Source organism: Lineus longissimus, chromosome 3 (genome assembly GCF_910592395.1).
Source record: "Lineus longissimus chromosome 3, tnLinLong1.2, whole genome shotgun sequence".
NCBI classification, from domain to species: Eukaryota; Metazoa; Nemertea; class Pilidiophora; order Heteronemertea; family Lineidae; genus Lineus; species Lineus longissimus.
Genome location: NC_088310.1, coordinates 13,779,457 through 13,798,500, shown reverse-complemented (window position 1 = coordinate 13,798,500; position 19,044 = coordinate 13,779,457). Strand labels below are relative to the sequence as shown.

The 19,044-nt window shown below is 42.5% G+C and overlaps 1 protein-coding gene across 1 annotated transcript in view; it reads left to right on the top strand.

The window, feature by feature from the left end:
- The window catches only part of LOC135484794 (uncharacterized), a 266,119-nt gene that overhangs the window by 20,981 nt on the left and 226,094 nt on the right, over positions 1 to 19,044 (top strand). Inside the window, exon 4 of the mRNA XM_064766477.1 lies at positions 3,257 to 3,334. Within this exon, the coding sequence (XP_064622547.1) occupies positions 3,257 to 3,334 (78 nt within the window). The remainder of the gene's footprint in view (positions 1 to 3,256; positions 3,335 to 19,044) is intronic.

Below are 19,044 nucleotides of genomic sequence, written 5' to 3'. Positions count from 1 at the left end.
CTGTGCATCATCATGACCATCACTGCAAAATGTGATTTCCTGAACTCGGTGAGTGCCCTGAAAACTTAGAATATTTCTTTGCAAAAAAAACTAGAATTGTTAGTTGAGTCTTGCCAGACTCTGGAGTCCCGGGTTTAGTTTGGTGCGGACTGGGGTTTGGAGGGGCTTGTTGAGTGGTGGATAAGTTTAGCAGGGGTAGATATGGTTTGGGCGCAAGGGTGTAGTTCCGTATGAAGATCGTGAAATTATTGTTGGTAATATCAAATTAAGTAAGTGGCGCCGGTGATACAATACACTGCTCCTGCATATATGCCTTGAACATTTACAAGGCGGTCCGCACTCATGGCAGTATTATGAAAATCGAAATTATCCTCAAAAATAAGAAATAAATTCTAACAAACAAATAAAATGTACCGTCATGAATTTTGGCGAAAAACACCACGTTTGTCAATAACGTTCTATTTTACAAGTCAGCATTCTCAAAGGGAAAGGTTCAAATTCATGAAGTGAATATACCTCCAACACTCTGGAAATGTTTTCGTCATTCTCGCAATATTGATCAACAGTCAACTTCCAATGACAATCCCATTTGACGATTTGAAAAAAAAATCATGTCAAATACCTTTAAAACCTTTTATTTGATTTTAAAAGCAGTTATCGAGTAAACAGACATCACCCAAAATATCCACAAAATAAACGGACAAATGACCACAAAAACTCCTTTTCTCAAAAACTCAGCAATTTATACAAAATAAATCTGATGAGAGTAAAAAAGAAGACTTCCTCTAGAGACAGTTATATTCAAAGCAAATGATCAAATATATCCTAAGCTACCAGTGAGATCAAAACTATTCCAGCACTTTCAAAGTGCTGGAATAATTTTGATGTCATTACAGGCAAGTGGATGTACAGATAATTCCTTTGTATATATCTTATGTACATTCATGTACATCAATGAACAGACAATTTATACTCTGCTTCTTCACGTATACTGTCTTCCTTTACTGCTAATACAACATAACAGTGTCCATATGTTGGGTGGGGTATGCGATAGGGTTCACCGCATGCGGGGCGGTTTTTCTTTGCCCACGTGATGAATGGGCATTGTCCATTTGCTCCGCATCGGTCACGCTATGAATAAAGCCCAAACACGATTGTCTGGTAATACAATTCAATTCATTTAAAATCCCATCGACCAATGGTAGTGGACTGCAAGTAGTGGTTGTCTCTGGTCATAGGTCTGTGCCACGATTTGAGCTAATCAGTCCAATCCACTAGGCCTAACCTTTGTATTAGGTATGCGAGGTATTCATCCCTTTGGGCCTCTTAAATATGGCGCCCAAAGATGGTATACGTGAGGAAACAGAGTATATAAACGTCATATCAAATATCCATGAATTTATACTGGAAGGAGTGCTGGTTTAAAGAATATTTTTTGCACAGTTGTAGAGGGTACCAAGGTCTCTTTAAAAGAGCACTTCTAGACTACCAGAGATTAAGTCTGAAGATTTCACAAACAATTACTCTCTTAGAAACTAATTTGATATTTTGCTCACCGTAGGGGAGTCTATATAATACCCCGGTTTCAGGCGTCTGTCGTCGTCGTTGTATCCTGTTGCACGTTTCTTAACTGCTAGGGCTATGGACTAAAAACTTTGTACACATTAACCCCTAGGTCAGATGACCTCTGACACTGAATTTTGGTCCGGTCTGGTTCTTGACCTGGCCACCAGGGGGCAAAAACTGAAAACATAAAAAGTGTGATTTCTCGCTTATCAGTGATTTGTTTAAGATAAAATTTCTATGATAGGTACTCCTAGCAAGGATACATCACATATCTTACGTGTTTTTTATTTGACCTACTTCACAGAGGTCAAATGGCGTAAATTGGCCGTTTGAGCGTAACTGTGGCATGTTTCTTAACTGCTGGGGCTATGGGTGTGAAAATTTGTATACATGACCCCCTAGGTCAGATGACCTCTGACAACAAATTTCGGTCTGATCTGATTCTTGACTTGGCCACTAGGGGGCCGAATTTGCAAACACAAAAAGTGCCATAAGTCCTGAACTAATGACTGTATCATCTTCAAATTTTTATCACAGGTACTTCCAATTAGGATACAGGACAGAATTTCCGGGGTTTAGATTTGACCTATCTTCCAAGGTCACAGAGGTCAAATGGCGTAAATTGGCTGTTTGAGCGTAACTGTAGCACGTTTCTTGACTGCTAGGGCTATGGGCTTGAAACTATGTGTGTATGACCCCTAGGTCAGGTGATCTGTGACCCTGAATTTTTGTCTGGCCTGATTCTCGACTTGGCCACCAGGGGCCAAAAGGGAAAGCCTAGAAAGTGTGATATCTCGCTTATTAGTGATTCGTTTCAATAACATTTTTATGGTAGGTTCTCCTAGCAAGGATACATCACGTATCATATGAGTTTTTGATTTGACTTGCTTTTCAAGGTCACAGAGGTCAAATGGCGTAAATTGGTCGTTTGAGTGTAACTATGGCACTTTTCTCAACCACTTAAGCTGTGAAGTTGAAATTTGGTGCACAGGTCTCCCTACGTCATGTAACCTTAGACACCGAATTTTGATCTGATATGGTACTCAACTTGGCCACCAGGTGGCCAAAACTAAAATAGGTAAAAAGTGCATTATCTCGTTTATTAGTGACTTGTTTTTGATGATATTTTTATGGTACTTACTCCAAGCAACGATACATCACATGTCATACCGACTTTGGTTTGACCCCTATACTATACATGTACAATGTTTCTTAATCAAGATGAATTCCAAAGCACCAAATATCTTTACGGTGAGCACAATGGCTCTTGGCCGTTTCATTTGAGGTTTATTTCACAGGTGAATCATTCTACCAACTTGATGACCATTGATCATCACATTCCATCCAATGACCATGGAGCAAATCAGAGTGTTATGGCTGTTTGGGATTTCTTGGCTGCTTGTGGCCTTCTTGGCTTTCAAGATGTAGATATTGCATGTGCTTAAGTTAACTAGTGCAATAAACCTTATGATCATGTTACTTTCACATCCAAATACTTATAATGGGGTTGCTTTTGGGCATATTCCACTTGTAATTTGGCCACCATTTTGTCCATTATACTGGTACCATAACTGGTTTGGACAAAATTTCAGCTGAGCACCATGCCCATGGTCATCTTGTTCTGAGATAAAGGGGTGAAAATTGTTGGCAAACTAAATTCTATTTTCAATGAATGAATATTTTTCTGCAGGTTGTGCGAGACATTCTGAAGTATTCGAAGGACTTTCGTGTTTTAGCTTTAAGTGCAACACCTGGAAGTGATATCAAGGTAACTATTTTGTTTTATGAGTACAATACCTGCAGGTGACATCAAAGCTGATGGGTCGAATATACTTCCTGAGTAGGGGAGAAGCTGAACACTAGGGAATGTTCTTGATGTGCACTTGGATCTTCAATCAATCAATCCATCAAAATGAAGGTGTTTATAGTGTCAGTATCCACTAAAGTGATCAGTGACACTTTACATCATACCGAGCAAGATATAGGTTTTTAAGTGACCTGCGAAGAAGGTGTACTGGTCAGTGTCCGCAAGCTGATTGGCAGTCGGTTCCACAGCTTGGGAGTGGCGCAAGAAATGGCTCTGTCTCCAAAGGTAACCAACCTATCTCTTGGCAGGTTGGTGACCTGCTGAACCTTACTCATCATCCCCACTGCACAAATCAAAATCGTTGCATTCTCTGCAGACACTGCAGGGTACACTTCTAGCGAAAGCGTCCAGAGATCAGTATTTAAGATATTTGTCCGAAAAGGTCAATACACGATTCAACCGCTGACCACACAGGCTTTCATTCAAATATGGTTGTGCAAAGATAAATTTACCAATTTGTTTTGCATCTTTAAAAATAATCAACGCTAACAAATCACTCTAATTTCTTTGATTTATCATCAGGTTGGTAACAAAATACAATAAAACCCTCGTGTTAATCCTCATCACCAGATTGCCCTCATGCAATCTAGCCACTCGGATTACACACTTGAGGAGTATTATATTTATCACATTCCCAAAAATACCAAGACTATTTCGATTGAAAGGCAATATTCATCATTTTTGGCTCACTGCAGGGGAATCACTATGATACTGCAGTGTCCGTCGTTTCAAACACAGTGGCACGTTTAATAACTGCTAGGGATATGAACTTGAAACTTTGTACACCTGACCCCCCCCCCCCCCAGAGGTGACCTCTGACACTGAATTGTGGTCCAAACTGATTCTTGACTTGGTCGCCAGGGGGCAAAATGTTGAAACCTTAGTGTGATATCTCTCTTATAAGTGACCAATTTTCGATTAAATTTTCATGCTATCTTTCGTAGCAAGGATTCATCACATACTGTTCATGTCTGTTCGGGTTTTTGATTTTGCCTAATTTTTAAGGTCACAGAAGTCAAATGGTGCAAAGTGGCTGTTTGAGTCTAACTGTGGCACGTTTCTTAACCCCTAAAGCTATGAACTTGAAATTTGGTACACACGACTCCCTACGTCATATATCCTACCACAACAAATTTGAGTCCGATCTGATTCTCGACTTGGCCACCAGGGGGGCAAAACAAAAAAAGGTAAAATGTGCAACATCTCGCTTTAGTGATTGGTTTTCAATAATACTTTTATGGTGGGTACTCTGAGCAATGATACAACACATATCCTACCGGTTTTTGATTGGACCTACTTTTCAAGGTCACAGATGAGGTCGAATGACGTAAATTGGCCGTTTGAGTGTACAGCCAGGTCCAGAAGTATGTATCGGTTTTGGCAGTTATGGACCGATAAGGAACCGGCCAGAAACCGATAGTTGCCTTGTGTATTGTGCGGTTCGTACCTCCAATCTATTGCCGCAATGACCTAGGTTTTGCAGTACACGGACCGATATAAACTACGTTACAGACCTAGATCATGTAGAGTACTGACCGACGATCATTGACCGACGCAACCCGACATGACGATGATATGAACCGACACAAACTGGGAAAAAGATGACGGGCTGCGCCCTCGCCAATGGCGTGATGCCGGGGGGAAAACATTTATTTAATTCAGAACACAGGGATATTTTGGCCTTCATTGTTTAGGAGTCAGTCGTATCAAATTTCAACATCTTGCGAACACATGAATGGACTCGCCGCTATAAATCATCTAGGGCTATTTATCCTTGTCAAAACTTTCTCGATCGCGGCACTTTTGATCTTCACACTTGCGGCTGAAACTGAAATATTTGAGATATAATAATTTTGTTGACAAAAAAGAAGCGGAAACCGCAAGGCGCAAAGACTGCGTTGGTCTTCACGATGCAACTAACCAATATGCAAATAAACACCTGTATCTTATCATTATGATGTTTACCTCGGAGTAATCAACCTATAGTTTGGTTGCTCGGTTCGTGTGCACTGCACGTTTTTTGGGCAGTTTGTCTTCGAGTGAAGTGTACCTGTGTGTTCCGTGGAATACATCATTGAAAATATGTTATGCGGTAGAATAGATCACTCAAATTTTGCTGGAAACAAATGTACACATGCATTAATTTGTGTCATGAGTTGTGTCCTCGCATTTTGTTTGGACGGGCAGCGCAGCCGGGACTACCGGGTTGGACTAGAGATTTATTTTCGATCATTTTTGATGGGCTGTTTTGGATAGATACCGGCAGGGGATTAGATTGGGGATTATATTTTCAAAACGGTAAAATAAAGGGCCTTTTTTAATCAGCCACCCGACCTTTTCACCAGTAGTTTTCCCGCGAAAGTCATCTGACATTCTGTTGTGCGATGACGGGACCTGGCCCCGGTCAATGCTTGTCATCGCAATCACGACGCGATAGTGTAATGTTGGGACTGTATAAATGAATCAACTCAAAGGCTTGATGTAAATCAACAACTTCATAACTTGTAATATCTCTCTTTTCTCATAATCAAATTAAACTCTTGTCTTGAACCATGTGTTCTGTCCTCCATCCATCTTGCAAGTCCACAGACTCACCCCACCCAGTGCTGCCACCTATGCTAATTATATGGGACTACAGGGTGTCGAAAAACATAAACTAACTACAGGGTGTCACAACACAACATACTCCCCCCCTGAAATTTGAGCTACGTAAATTTCACTGCAAACCTCAACACAGACCAAAATTTTGAACGAATTACAATGCGAAATACCAACTGGCAGATATCGCATGAAATATACTCTGTACGAAAATATGAATAAAGTACGTAGTGTCAGTAAGCTTAACACTATAGTATTGCTATAGTACTCAATACTCTAGAATGTCCCTAATCTCAATACTCTATATGTTCAATCAGAATCGGAACAGCTTTCAACATCTGTGTCGTCTTTTGGGAGAATGGTGGTCTCTATTATTCTCAGCTTCTGTACTGGACGTCTCATCAATCCTGACTTCGTCTTTACAAGTACTGAGCGCACAAGTCCATCTCGGCCTGGGTAGATCTCCTCAACTCTTCCAAGCTTCCAGTCCAGCTTTCTGGAGTTGTCCTCGGTGACTAGGACAACATCTCCTTAATGAAGGTTATCTCGAACCTCTGTCCACTTTTTCAGTTGGTAAAGTTCTGTTAGATATTCTGTGGTCCATCCATTCCAAAACATCCTTGACATGTGCTGATGATAGGCGCATCTCTTGCTTACTGAGACGGTAGTGTGTGCTGATAACGAGGCATCAGGCAGAACTTGTAGGCTTCGGCCAATCATCAGATGTCCCGGGGTGATAGGTGATAGATCATCCTTGTCAGCAGAGACACTTGTCAATGGTCTGGAATTCAGCTGCGCTTCTATGTCTGTGAGCAGGGTCTGCATCTCGAGATATGTCAGGTGTGCTTTGCCAAACACTTTCCTTAGTGGCTTCTTCACACTTTGAACCAACCTCTCATAAAAGCCGCCGTGCCATGGTGCTCTCTGTTATGAATCTCCATTTGATTCCCTTCTCAGTCAATTTCTCCTTGAGCCTTTGCTTTCCATGCTTCTGTTTGTAAAGAATCCTTAGCAAAGTATCTGCTTTCTTGAAAGTTTTTGCATTATCAGAAGTAATGAAAATATATTTTCCTCTGCGATTGACCATTCGCTGTAATCCCGCCATGAATTCCTACCGTTGTGAGATCCGGTGTAAGTTCAAGATGAACCCCCCTTGACACCATGCATGTGAATATCAATATGTATTCCTTAGTGGTTTCTTCTCCTGACTTGATGTACAATGGTCCTGCATAGTCTAATCCTATGTGGGTGAAAGGTAAGCTCATGCTCACTCTTTCAACAGGCAATGGCACCATCTTTTGCTGAATCTCATCTGGATCTTTGCAAGCCTTGCACTTGTGAAGGATGCGTCTTACTTCCTGTCTCCCATGAATAAGCCAGTACTTGTTTCACAAGAAAGCCAGGGTCTGAGCTGGTCCTGTGTGCAGGTTAATCTGGTGGTAGTACAGAACTAACTTATCCACAAATCGGTTGTGAGCAGGCAAGATAATGGGGTGCTTAGTCTCCTCTGGCAATGGGGCATAATGAAGACGACCCCCGACTCGCATCACTTGGTCCTTCTTGTCCCACTCTGGGCTCAATGGAGCCAGTTTGCTCTCTTTGGTAACTTGTCGTCCGGCTTTCAATTCCTCAATTTCCTTCTGATACTTGAGGGATTGAGCCCATCTGATCCAATGCAGCTCCTCCTGACCTCTGTCATTGAGAGTTGTCTCTGGAATGGTTTCCTCACTGTCAGTGTCTTTGTTAGTTTCTTTGTCTCGATCTCTCCCCTCGTTTTTAGACTTATGGATCCTGATCCAACTCCTCACTTGGCTCATTACTCTACAACTTCTGGTATGTTGAGAATTTCTCAATGTACTTCTCAGCTGCTACAATATCCGTCTTGGCAACAGCAGCAATACCAATCTGGCGAAGTTCGGGCTTGGCTTTTGTGTCGGCTACTTTCTCATCCTCTGTATCCTTGCTCTTCTCTTGTTCTGGCCACTGTTCTTCACCTTCTGTCAGAAAGGATGGACCATTCCACCACAATGAAGATTCAACTAGATTCTCTGCAGTGAGTCCTCGGGAACAAAGATCCGTAGGGTTCCATTTTCCTGGAACGTGTCTCCAGTTGCAGGGTGGCACCAAGTCCTGAATCTCAGCTACCCTGTTTGCGACGAATGTTTGCCAATGATATGGTGGCTTGCTTAGCCAGTGCATGACAACCTTGGAATCAGTCCAGCAATTAACTGCAACAACTAGAAGCTTGAGCTCGCTCTCCACGGACTTTGCCAATCTCGCTGTCACAAGGGACGCCATAAGCTCCAGTTCAGGGATGCTCCTCCTTTTTCCCAGGAGTGCTACCGATGCAGTTGCTTCAGAACACTTCTCCTGGTCTCTAACTCGACATCCTCCATTTTCTCGACAAAGGAAAACATCAATACATCCTCGATGAGTAAATATCGAACCCCTAAAGCCTGGGTTGCTATCTCTTCCCCAACAATCTTCTCGGTTAACTCTGATGCGATGTCCTCTGTGGCTAGATTCGACAAAACTCCTGGTACATTGGAGAGAAACTTTCTCAGATTCCATTCTGGGCTCAGAATACTCTTGAGGCCTTCTGCTATCTCTGCTACCTCAGCGTCCACATCATCTCCACTCAAAATGTCACCCACAAAAATGTTCTCCTCGATCTCTGCAGCAGCTTTGGGATACTCCTCATGATGCGACGTGACATGATCAAGCACAGTCTTGATGCTAGAAAATGGTGAAGACATTAGCCCAAAAGTGATCGTGGTCAATCTGAAAACTTCTGGCTCCTTGTCTGTGTCCAGGTATCTCCATAGAAATCTCTGACAATCTCTGTCTACTGGGTTCATACTTACATGTAGGAACATCTTTTCAATATCGGCAATCAATGCGATTCTGTGATGCCTGGATCGCATCAAGACTCCAGGATGGTCGGGTTGCAAAGCAGGACCTGCTAACAATGTGGCATTCAAGGATACTCCATCAAGGCCTCTCATCGATCCATCAAAGACAATTCTGACCTTGGTTGTCGTCTTGTCTTCTCTCACTATGGGATGATGGGGTAAGTACCACATGCTATGATCTTCAGGCTCCTTTTCCTCAATCACCTGCTCTGCTCGACCTGTCTTGATCAACTCCTGGTTTGCTCCTGGTATCTCGCTGACAATGTTGGGTCCTTTTTTAGTCTCTGCTCTAGACTACTAAGTTTCCTGATGGCTTGTTGCTTGTTTTTCTCCATCCACTCCGGATGTTTTAACAATCCCGTCTCATAATGATCCGTCTTCTTGACAGTTTTCTCCTCATGTTGTCTCAGGGCTTCAGTCTCAAGTTCTGAGAGTCGCTTGTTCTTCTCACTTGGCAGAATCCCAGTGTGCTCAGTCTCCCAGTGTTTGGTGGCGATGTCGATCTCGCTGGTCAGTTGAAACCTAGAGTGATTGATTGGCAACGTCGTGTGGCTCTCTCGATCGGTGGAACAGGTTCCTGACACGATCCAACCAATATGACTCCTTTGTGCTGAAGGACTGTCCTGTAAGATTTTCATTGTGTCTTGGATTCCTAACAGAACATCGACTGGTTGACGTTTCCTTGGGAACTCATCTGCTATCTGAAGGCCCCTCAGCTGTTCAAACTTTGACAAATCCTCCTTGACTCCTTGATATCAGCACATGGACATTCTAGAACATAGGCGATGATTTCAAAGGTCTCTCCCTTCCATGTTGGTAGTATACTTGACAAATGAATCTTCACTCACTGAGTATCAAGTGTCATAAACTTTCCTCCTGCTAAGGTGAACTCTGCTGCAACTGGTTGTCCATGCAGCTGCAGTCTCTTTGCCATTTGCTTTCTGACAAAGGTGGGTCCATTCCCAGAGTCAAAAAGAACTCGTCCATGAGCGACAGCATTCCTCGCCTCTAACTTCGCTATGCCTGTCTGCAACAGTACATCACCATCTGTCTCTCTTGCTTTCACGAAGTAATGTGGCGATCTCACAATCTCAGGCTTACTACCGTCTCCACTGGCTTCTGTTCGGCTCGATGTCTGCTGGCTGCTCCCAGAGTTACTTGCTTCTGGCTTGTCAAAATGTAGAAGTGTGTGGTGCTTCTTAGAACAATTTCTACAACTAGACAACCGACAGGCATCCACAAAGTGAGTAGTCCGCAAACAGTTGAAGCATGCCTTGGAAGCTTTCACTTTCTCCACTCGTTCTGACACAGGCATCGATTTCATTGTCGGACAACTTGATGCAAAATGACGAAGTCCACAGAAAACAGCGTACCTGTGCTTCTTTGGATTTAGCAGGCGTCTTTTGAGAGATCTGCAATGCATGTGCCGTTGGCTTCTTGGATTCCTTGGACAGATTTGGTTACAGATTTCCTTTTCTCATTCTCCTTCTCTGGTTTTTCTTGTTTACTCGGTTAAGTTCGTCTTGCAACCTTGACAGCCTCTTGCAGCTTCTCCAAAAGTGTGTCGAACCGGATTGGTAGATCTGATGTCCTCGACATTGCCTTCTCCTCTCTGATTGTCTCTGCATCCTATTTCTTCAAAAGTTCCTTCGGAAGTTTGGGACGTACAAGTGCTGTAAATATCCATCTTGCTCTGATGACATGGTTGTCCTCTGATGTGCGTTTCATGATGTAATTCCAATTAGAAGTTAGAGAGTTGAAGAGGGAATCCAGATCCTTTGCTGAGGGAGTAGTGACAGCAGGCACAGCAGCAATTTCATTCACTGCCTTCTGGATCTTCGACAACACATCTCCATACCGATTCTTCAAAAACTCAAGGATGTCATTTGAACTTGGATCCTTTAGTCCACTGATGAGTTTAGAAACCTCTCCATCAACTAAGGATATCACGATGTGCGTTCTCTCAACTTCACTGTAACCTGGTTTTTCCAATTCCGTCTCTACCAGCTTCTTCCATTGATCAAATAGCTCGATGTCCCCTTTGAACTTTGGAATCTGGATATAGCGCTTTTTATGAGCAAGAGTCCCCAATATCCTTTCCAACTGATCTGCTGAAATGCCAGTTTGAACGGATTGCAGTGTCTCCTTCATAGCAGCGGCAAAGTGTTCTGGTGTGAAGGTATCACTCGACTTTTCTGACGGGGTGCGCCTGTCCTTGTCTGCGTCTGCTTGCAGTTGTTGAACTTTGGCAGAGATGTCATAGTACTGGGTGCGGTACTTCTCTTCCGACTCAGTCTCGGCTCTCAAGGCTTCTTCAGTAAGCTTCCCAAAATCAGGATGGAAGTCCATCTTGGTCTGCACATCCTTCAATTCACCGTAGATGACATTGAGCTCCTCCATTGCGTTAGCAGTCTTTTTCACTGCTGTTTCAAACTGCCTAACATTATCTGCCCTTTTCCAACAATGTAGCAGTTTCCCTGTAAAATCTAATCACAGTATTCTCTTGCCGAGTATACTTCGCGCGACAGATTCTGCATTTCTCTTGTAGAGATTGCAAAGTTGGTGGATCACCTATATTTGCAGTGTTGACTCAAGAAACTCAAACTCAGACCTCCGAGGGGGATATAAATAAATTATTAAACCCCTTTGAAATTTAAGCCACTTAAATTGCCTGTGTGAATGTGACATGAACTCTTGAAACCCATAAACAGCATAGAGGGCAGCACAAGAAATTTTCAGACCCAGGTAAACTTAGATGAAACAGTTGTAAAACAGAACTTTAGGCAAGGTGTAGTTGTGAACACATGACCCAAAATGCAATGCGACAATACAAAATGGCAGTATAGAAGTTGGCCTGAAAGTAACTAAAATATCCAAAGTTGAATTGGCACTGCTCAACAACGCTAGGTTTTAACAATAGGTATTATGAGCTCGTAAAGTTAGATTTAAAGTTTTACCAAGGCCTACTTGTAAGCACAACAAGGTAGCAACAACGCCTGTGTTCTACTCATGAAAGACGCACATTTTACTTACTGTCACACTGATGTAGTAAACTTGCTACACTGTAAGGTCACTCAAAACCAAAAGTGATACTCTCAACTCAACTCAGTGTGCTGGTTGTTGCACAGCAAGGTCAAATTACAACCCTACAGCACAAACTCACTCAACTTGGTAGTAGGCATGCAGCAAGGTTAAATTACAACATGTAAACTGCAGCACAAATTCTCAAACTCGACTCCAAGTGGTTGTTGACGTGTAGTAAGGTCAAATTACAACCTGTACTACAGCGAAGATTCTCAAGACTAAAGTCAGTTTAAAGTCAGGAGAAAAACTCGAAGTGTGTTCACTTATCAAAGGGTTACCGTCATCCAATAATAAGCAAATCTCTCAAACTCAATGTATGGTGACTTAGTACAAGCATTCACAAATCTTGACCAAGATACTCAAACTTGAACTCAGACTCATGTGGTGATTCAGCTACATGCACAAACAATGTATGTTAACTTAGTACAAAGGCCTACACAAACCTAGACTAAGATGCTCAAACTCAATACATAAAACAAGTGTACAATGTAATACCATAGTAAAATGCCAATTTCTATACCAAATACGAGGCAAAGATCTCAAAATTACTCAATATCTGAAAGAGAATTCAAATATTATTGGTGAAAGAAAGTTATATTAGTTCATGCACATGCCAACAATGCACTAAACTGGAAAGTCACAGTCCTTGGGAGATGATGACTCGCTAACTCAGAAGTGTTCTTGAATCTCAAGGCGCACATTTGAAAACAGTTCAGTTCATAGCCAAAACACAGTTCAGTTCATCAATGCAGCACGGGATACGACCCTGGACATGGGATGAAGTATGAACAGCTTCGCTCTCACACTCGGATACTGCTGGTACTCGGATGTTGAGCACATGAATGACGATGCTCAATCGACGATGAGATTGTAGGCTACAGCTCTCGACAAGGCGCAAATGACGACACTCAGCGTTAGCGGGAACACATCAGCATCGAACTTGACAAATGATTAGCACACAAATGTGACCTACCACGGCAAAATGGGTCGCATGTCGCACAGAAGATGAGCCTAAAATGACACCAGGACATAATAGAAGAAATTGATACGCTCAGATTTCACAAAAGGCAGACAATAGTGAAATGAACAACCAGTCCGTCTCAAACTGTCAAGCTCGAAGCGACATGCAACTCATTTTGCTGTGGTGGGTCACAAATGACGATGCTCAATGTTGAGAACACATCAATCAGCAATGATACAAATTTGACAAATCCAACTGACGACATACAACGAAAGTTGATATCACGGTTCACTGTAAATGTCTCTTCTCAGAATATTCACACAAAGAATATTCTAAACCCGATGGTGGCACAGTACAATGTTCTCAGTTCTCAAAACCGCATCCTAAGTGCAGCAGAGTCCTTCTTGTGGACAGCAGCATGCATTGGCTTCATCTGCACTTGGCAACATCTAACATAGGCCGAATGCACAGGCCAACTGTACACAAAATGTACAGGAATAGCACATGGTCACAGAGTTCACACAGTTCTCACAAGTTGAAGAAAATCAATTTACTGCTTCTCAATCCGGTCGGAGAGACCTAATGTAATGTTGGGACTGTATAAGGGGCCGTCTCGCGTTTGAAACGGGCAAAAAGCGTTTATTCTAAAACGAAATTCAAACGAAAATCATCCGTTTATCTGCCGTTTATCAGCCGTTTGAAAAGCGTTTGAAAACAAACGCACACCCTAGGCGAAAATTTCGAAACGCTCCCAAACGAACACGCCCGATCAGAACGCTTGCCAAACGATTTCCAAACGATCGCACTAAACGGATCTCAAATGTACGTCAAACGATTGTCAAACGCACTTCGTTTCAAACGAAACGATTGTCGAACGCACTTCCCTTCAAACGAACTGGAAACGGACTTCGTTTCAAACGAACAGAAAACGCACTATCAAACGAACTTGAAACGTACTTCGTTTGGAACGAAATGTGCACGAAATGCGCATGCAATGCTTTTGTTTCATTATTTCAGTGATTAACTTGAAAGACGGTTGTGTATTTCGCCCATTTTTCTTTGTTATTTTCGATCTTTATCGGTAAGTCTAATTGAGATTCAACAGTTGCATCTAGAGAAATTTGCTTCTAATTGCTACCGTATCACTGTTTTAGTACTCGGCCTATAAATGTGCTTTTATAGGCCTATCTTTTCACAGTCCTGCGACATCAGGGCCGATCGCATGTGTTGAATATCAATCCTAAATTCTCATTTCAAGTAGTTAGGCTTGTATCAAGTAGGCCTAGGTCTATGACTAGAATTAAATTAGTACCGATTCGCACACATCGATCTTGCGGTCGGCCCAGACATGACATGCATGTATAGGCAGAATCATTCCTGCCTCCAAGACTTACCGTTGTGTAACTGCACATGTAGGCTATACTAGTAGTCACTATAGCCTATCCTCGCCATTCCCTATATTGGTACTCTTGGCTCTCCCATTTGAATGAGTCCTGCCAATACCACGCTGCAAAAAAATATAATAAACATCGTCAGCGCGGTGGCTGTATTGCCTTGGTATATGACTATTAAAGTTTCGAACTTACCCACACTTTATTACCAACCAAATGACCTAGGCCTACTTTATGACGTTAACAGACTGAAGTAGCGTTTGGTAGAGTAACTACATGCGTATAAATGTTAGAATTTTAATCTAACCGACAACAACAAGAGAAATTTTTGAGGGCGTTGTGATACTGGGTGATACCGATACCCCCAGATTATTTTGTGGATGACTGTATTCTCCAATGCATTGAAGATTTAAAGGATCGTACATGTATTTAAACCCCATCTCCACCACCAATTATTTCAGGTTTGTGTTCAGCATGATGGATCCCGGTGATGTCAATGACATAGGCCTACCAGGTGCTGGGGAAGCTGTTGTAGGAACGAATCATAGAGTTTCTGTTCCAACACATTGGCGAGCAGCTCATGGATCCTTGTGCAACGATTGTAAAACTTCCCCTTCATGAACCCCATCATAGAACCCTCTGCCAAGACCTCTGCCTCTGTCAGGACGAATTCGATGCCACTCTCACTTATCATCGTTTCGAGTGAACCATAAAAGGCAAGCTCTGTATGGAAGTTCCCTAGCATGATTAGCAGTTTATCAAAGGTGGGCTCCTCAAGTGCTTGGATTGAGAACGCTTTGAGGGCGACAGCCAAATCATACGTGACAACTGCATACTCCTGCCCGGTTTCTCTTGCTACGTTCAGGGTTCGGATCATCGTCTCCCTGACAACTGCGTTATCAGTTGGTGACTTCGGGATAGGATCCATATAACAGATCCGCTGAAGAGGGAGGGGGTCCTGTACAAATCTGCTGATGAAGCCGGCATACAGTGGTACGTCCCCTCTTCTCAGTTCCCAAAGCCAGAACAAATCCAAAGGTTTCAGTGTAGGTCGTGGACTTGCATCACATCTATCAGTTGAGGTATTGGTGAACTTCGCTGCCTTCAGGGATTTTCGGAAAACAGGAATGTCTTGGTGGCTTCCAACAAAACTCCTCCTGTTTCGACCTTCACGGAATTGAAAGTCCTTGGCACCTTGTTCGCTATCATGCCCCATGATATTTTGGTAGGTGTGCCCAACAGTTGAGTGCAACGTTTGCTTTCCATCTGTGGTGTCGACGTTAGCATCATTGTTGTCCCAGACACAAGCTGTTGTTCGATCTGGGAGAAGGTGTATCCCATCAGGAGTATCGCAACCATCTGACGTCACGGAATAGGCAAACTCTGTTTCTAATCCCTTGACTTCAGTGTAGCTGATCGCGTGGCCGGATCTATTCAGAATTTGTAGGGCTAACTTAGATCCAGTCAATGATTGCAAACCAAGTCCCATTGCAACATGTTTCCAGGGTTTAACTGAGCCGCGTGTTACATTGAACACAGCATCTGATGCCATCGATGTTACCTTTCGGTCAATGGCACCAATCTGTGCACCTTGGAATGAGGGTGTCTGACCACCTAAAAGGCTTCTGAAGAACACATCTAGCTGCTTCGGAATATCTGGTGCGCTTTCCTTTAGATTCTTAACTGTGGCAGGATCAGGTGTCTTTGACTTGGGTAGCTGCATTATGAGTGAACGGAGGTGGGAGCCAGCCCATCGCAGTTTTTCATTTTCTTCATGCTCCTTAGCATCATCATATATTTGCATCCTTGCTTCTTCGTCAGAGAGTGTCGAAGCACAAATGTAGTTCCCCCTTTGTTAGTCAGCTAGTTGAACCCGGACTTTGTCTCCAAACTTATCTTTAACCTTTCTTATCAAATTCTGGTTTGTGTATGACTCAATGTCCTGGAGATTGCCTCCGTTGTTGGTATAATCTGGTTTATACTTATGCAACAATTTTGCCACAAGCAAAGATTTTTTACTTGTGACAACTTCCGTATCAATGAACTGACAGAGCGATGAAAACGCTCTCTTGTGAAATTCATGGGATGTTGCATCGCTAGGCCCAGCTACTTCTGTTTCGTGCATGAACTGAACTCTGCATGACTTGTGATATTTACCCTCCTTCGCAACAAGATCAACATCACCCATTATCAAACTCTTGAAACGTTCACTTGTGGACCTTGGAGCCCGTTATCATAGCCTCCACCAGTTGCCGCTAAAGTCAGCCCTTCCTCCTTTCCCTTTTTCTTTTTTCTCTGCTTCCCACAAAAGATACATTGTACTTTCAGGATGCCACGAGCTCCTGTCTCCGGCAAAGCGCTGCTTGTTCTTGTCTCCCTCCTCGGCTTCTTGGGTTGAGATTCAGTGCTGGCTCCATCGTTTGTTCTCTTCACTGCGGTGTAGCTTCGATGGCAAGAGGGATGGTACACTTTCCCATACACATCACCGCTCATGATCATCTTGGTGACCTCTTCGTATATGTCACTCACATGGGTGGTTCGAACAGCTGCCGCAGTTTTTAATGATTGTCCCGTTTTATCACTATAAGTCTTTAACTTGTTGTCATCTTCAGTAGGTTTATTGCAGATTAAACACTTGGAGGCAAGGGTTTCATTACCCTGAAAAGAACAAGGCATGATTTGGAATCCAAGGCAATGGTTCACTTTGAATAGTAAAACTATTGTGATGTATTATGATATTATGGTATTATGATATATATACATACCTCCTGCATAGGTTCAGATGAACGATCATCTTCTTTCTGCAATGGCTCGTCAATGTTGCTTTCATGAACATTTTCACTTGCAGGTGGACTAGTATCACGGCTTAGAGTAGGGTCAGCAATTCGACTTTCACCCGATTGGGAAGAAGATTTGTCCGGATCCATTGCTACCAAGAAGGTGAACCTGAAACAATGTTTATGCTGTAAGCAACATTGTATCGGCATTACCGCCCGAATTTTATGTTGGGGGACACGTGTTTGAAATATATAGGATCACAGGATTGGCATGTTAAAAACATTTCCCGCGTTTACTCATGGAAAAACGAACGAAGCTTTATTTAAAAGAGTGGGACTACCAATTAGCTGTTTTGAGTCATGTGCTGATATTCAAAATAGAAATGCGAAAATGAAAACCTGTCGCTGAGATTAAATCTAATGTGTATGGAAAATATTGCTGAAAAATGAAATTATAAATCTTACTTACCTCTTAAAGGAGACGATGTCCAAAGTATTCCATGTTTACGTCAAATTGGGAAATTTGGACTTCACAAAATAATCCGCAACCGATGAAAGTTTAAAACAGCCAAGTCTTGCCTTCATGAATTCTTCCTGCTATGTGTTCTCAAACCGTTAAAGCGTTTGGATATACATACAAATATGTTGACATATCAATTAGTCAAAGAGGTTGCCGACTCTAAGCACAGGAAGTATAAGTTACAAGTCCAGATGTTCTTCAGAATGAATCACAAAAGAATGCTTTGATCTGTGAATTGTTTTTATTTTGGATTAGCTTCTAAGAAATTTTTGCTTTGAATTCAATAATTTTATTGCTTACTTACAGTTTCAGCTTCCTGTTAGGAACACAGGCCTATTGAAATGTTTGTTGGTAACATACCAGAAGGTAATTTAAAGGATCAGCACAGAGGTAAATAGGGAATTGCTATAAAAACATTGGCCAAGTTCATCTTCTTCTATAATGAACAAATTCCGGTTAGTTTCATTTGGTTCGCTAATCTAGCTCAATATTTGGGTGTGGCCCTTTGGGCGTGTCTGTCAGGGGTAACCCACCATAGAAACTGTCTGGCAATGCTCATTCATGATACCAAGGGTGATGATGAACAAATTCCAAGTAGTTTTATTTGGTTCGGATTTCAGCTGATCTAGCTCAATATTTGGGTGTGGCCCTTTGGGCGTGTCTGTCAGGGGTAACCCGCCATAGAAACTGTCTGGCAATGCTCATTCATGATACCTAGGGTGATGATGAACAAATTCCAAGTAGTTTTATTTGGTTCGGATTTCAGCTGATCTAGCTCAATATTTGGGTGTGGCACTTTGGGCGTGTCTGTCAGGGGTAACCCACCATAGAAACTGTCTGGCAATGCTCATTCATGATACCTAGGGTGATGATGAACAAATTCCAAGTAGTTTTATTTGGTTCGGATTTCAGCTGATCTAGCTCAATATTTGGGTGTGGCCCTTTGGGCGTGTCTGTCAGGGGTAACCCACCATAGAAACTGTCTGTCAATGCTAATTCATGATACCTAGGGTGATGATGAACAAATTCCAAGTAGTTTTATTTGGTTCGGATTTCAGCTGATCTAGCACAATATTTGGGTGTGACCCTTTGGGCGTGTCTGTCAGGGGTAACCCACCATAGAAACTGTCTGGCAATGCTCATTCATGATACCAAGGGTGATGATGAACAAATTCCAAGTAGTTTTATTTGGTTCGGATCTCAGCTGATCTAGCTCAATTTGGGTGGGGCAGTTACATAAGTCTGGCAGGGGTACCCCACCACTAAAAATGTCTGGTAATCCCTTCTTATAACTCCTGGATGCATATGGTAAACTCAGACAACATTCGCATTCGGTACACTTTTGAGCTAATCTAGCTCAATAATACT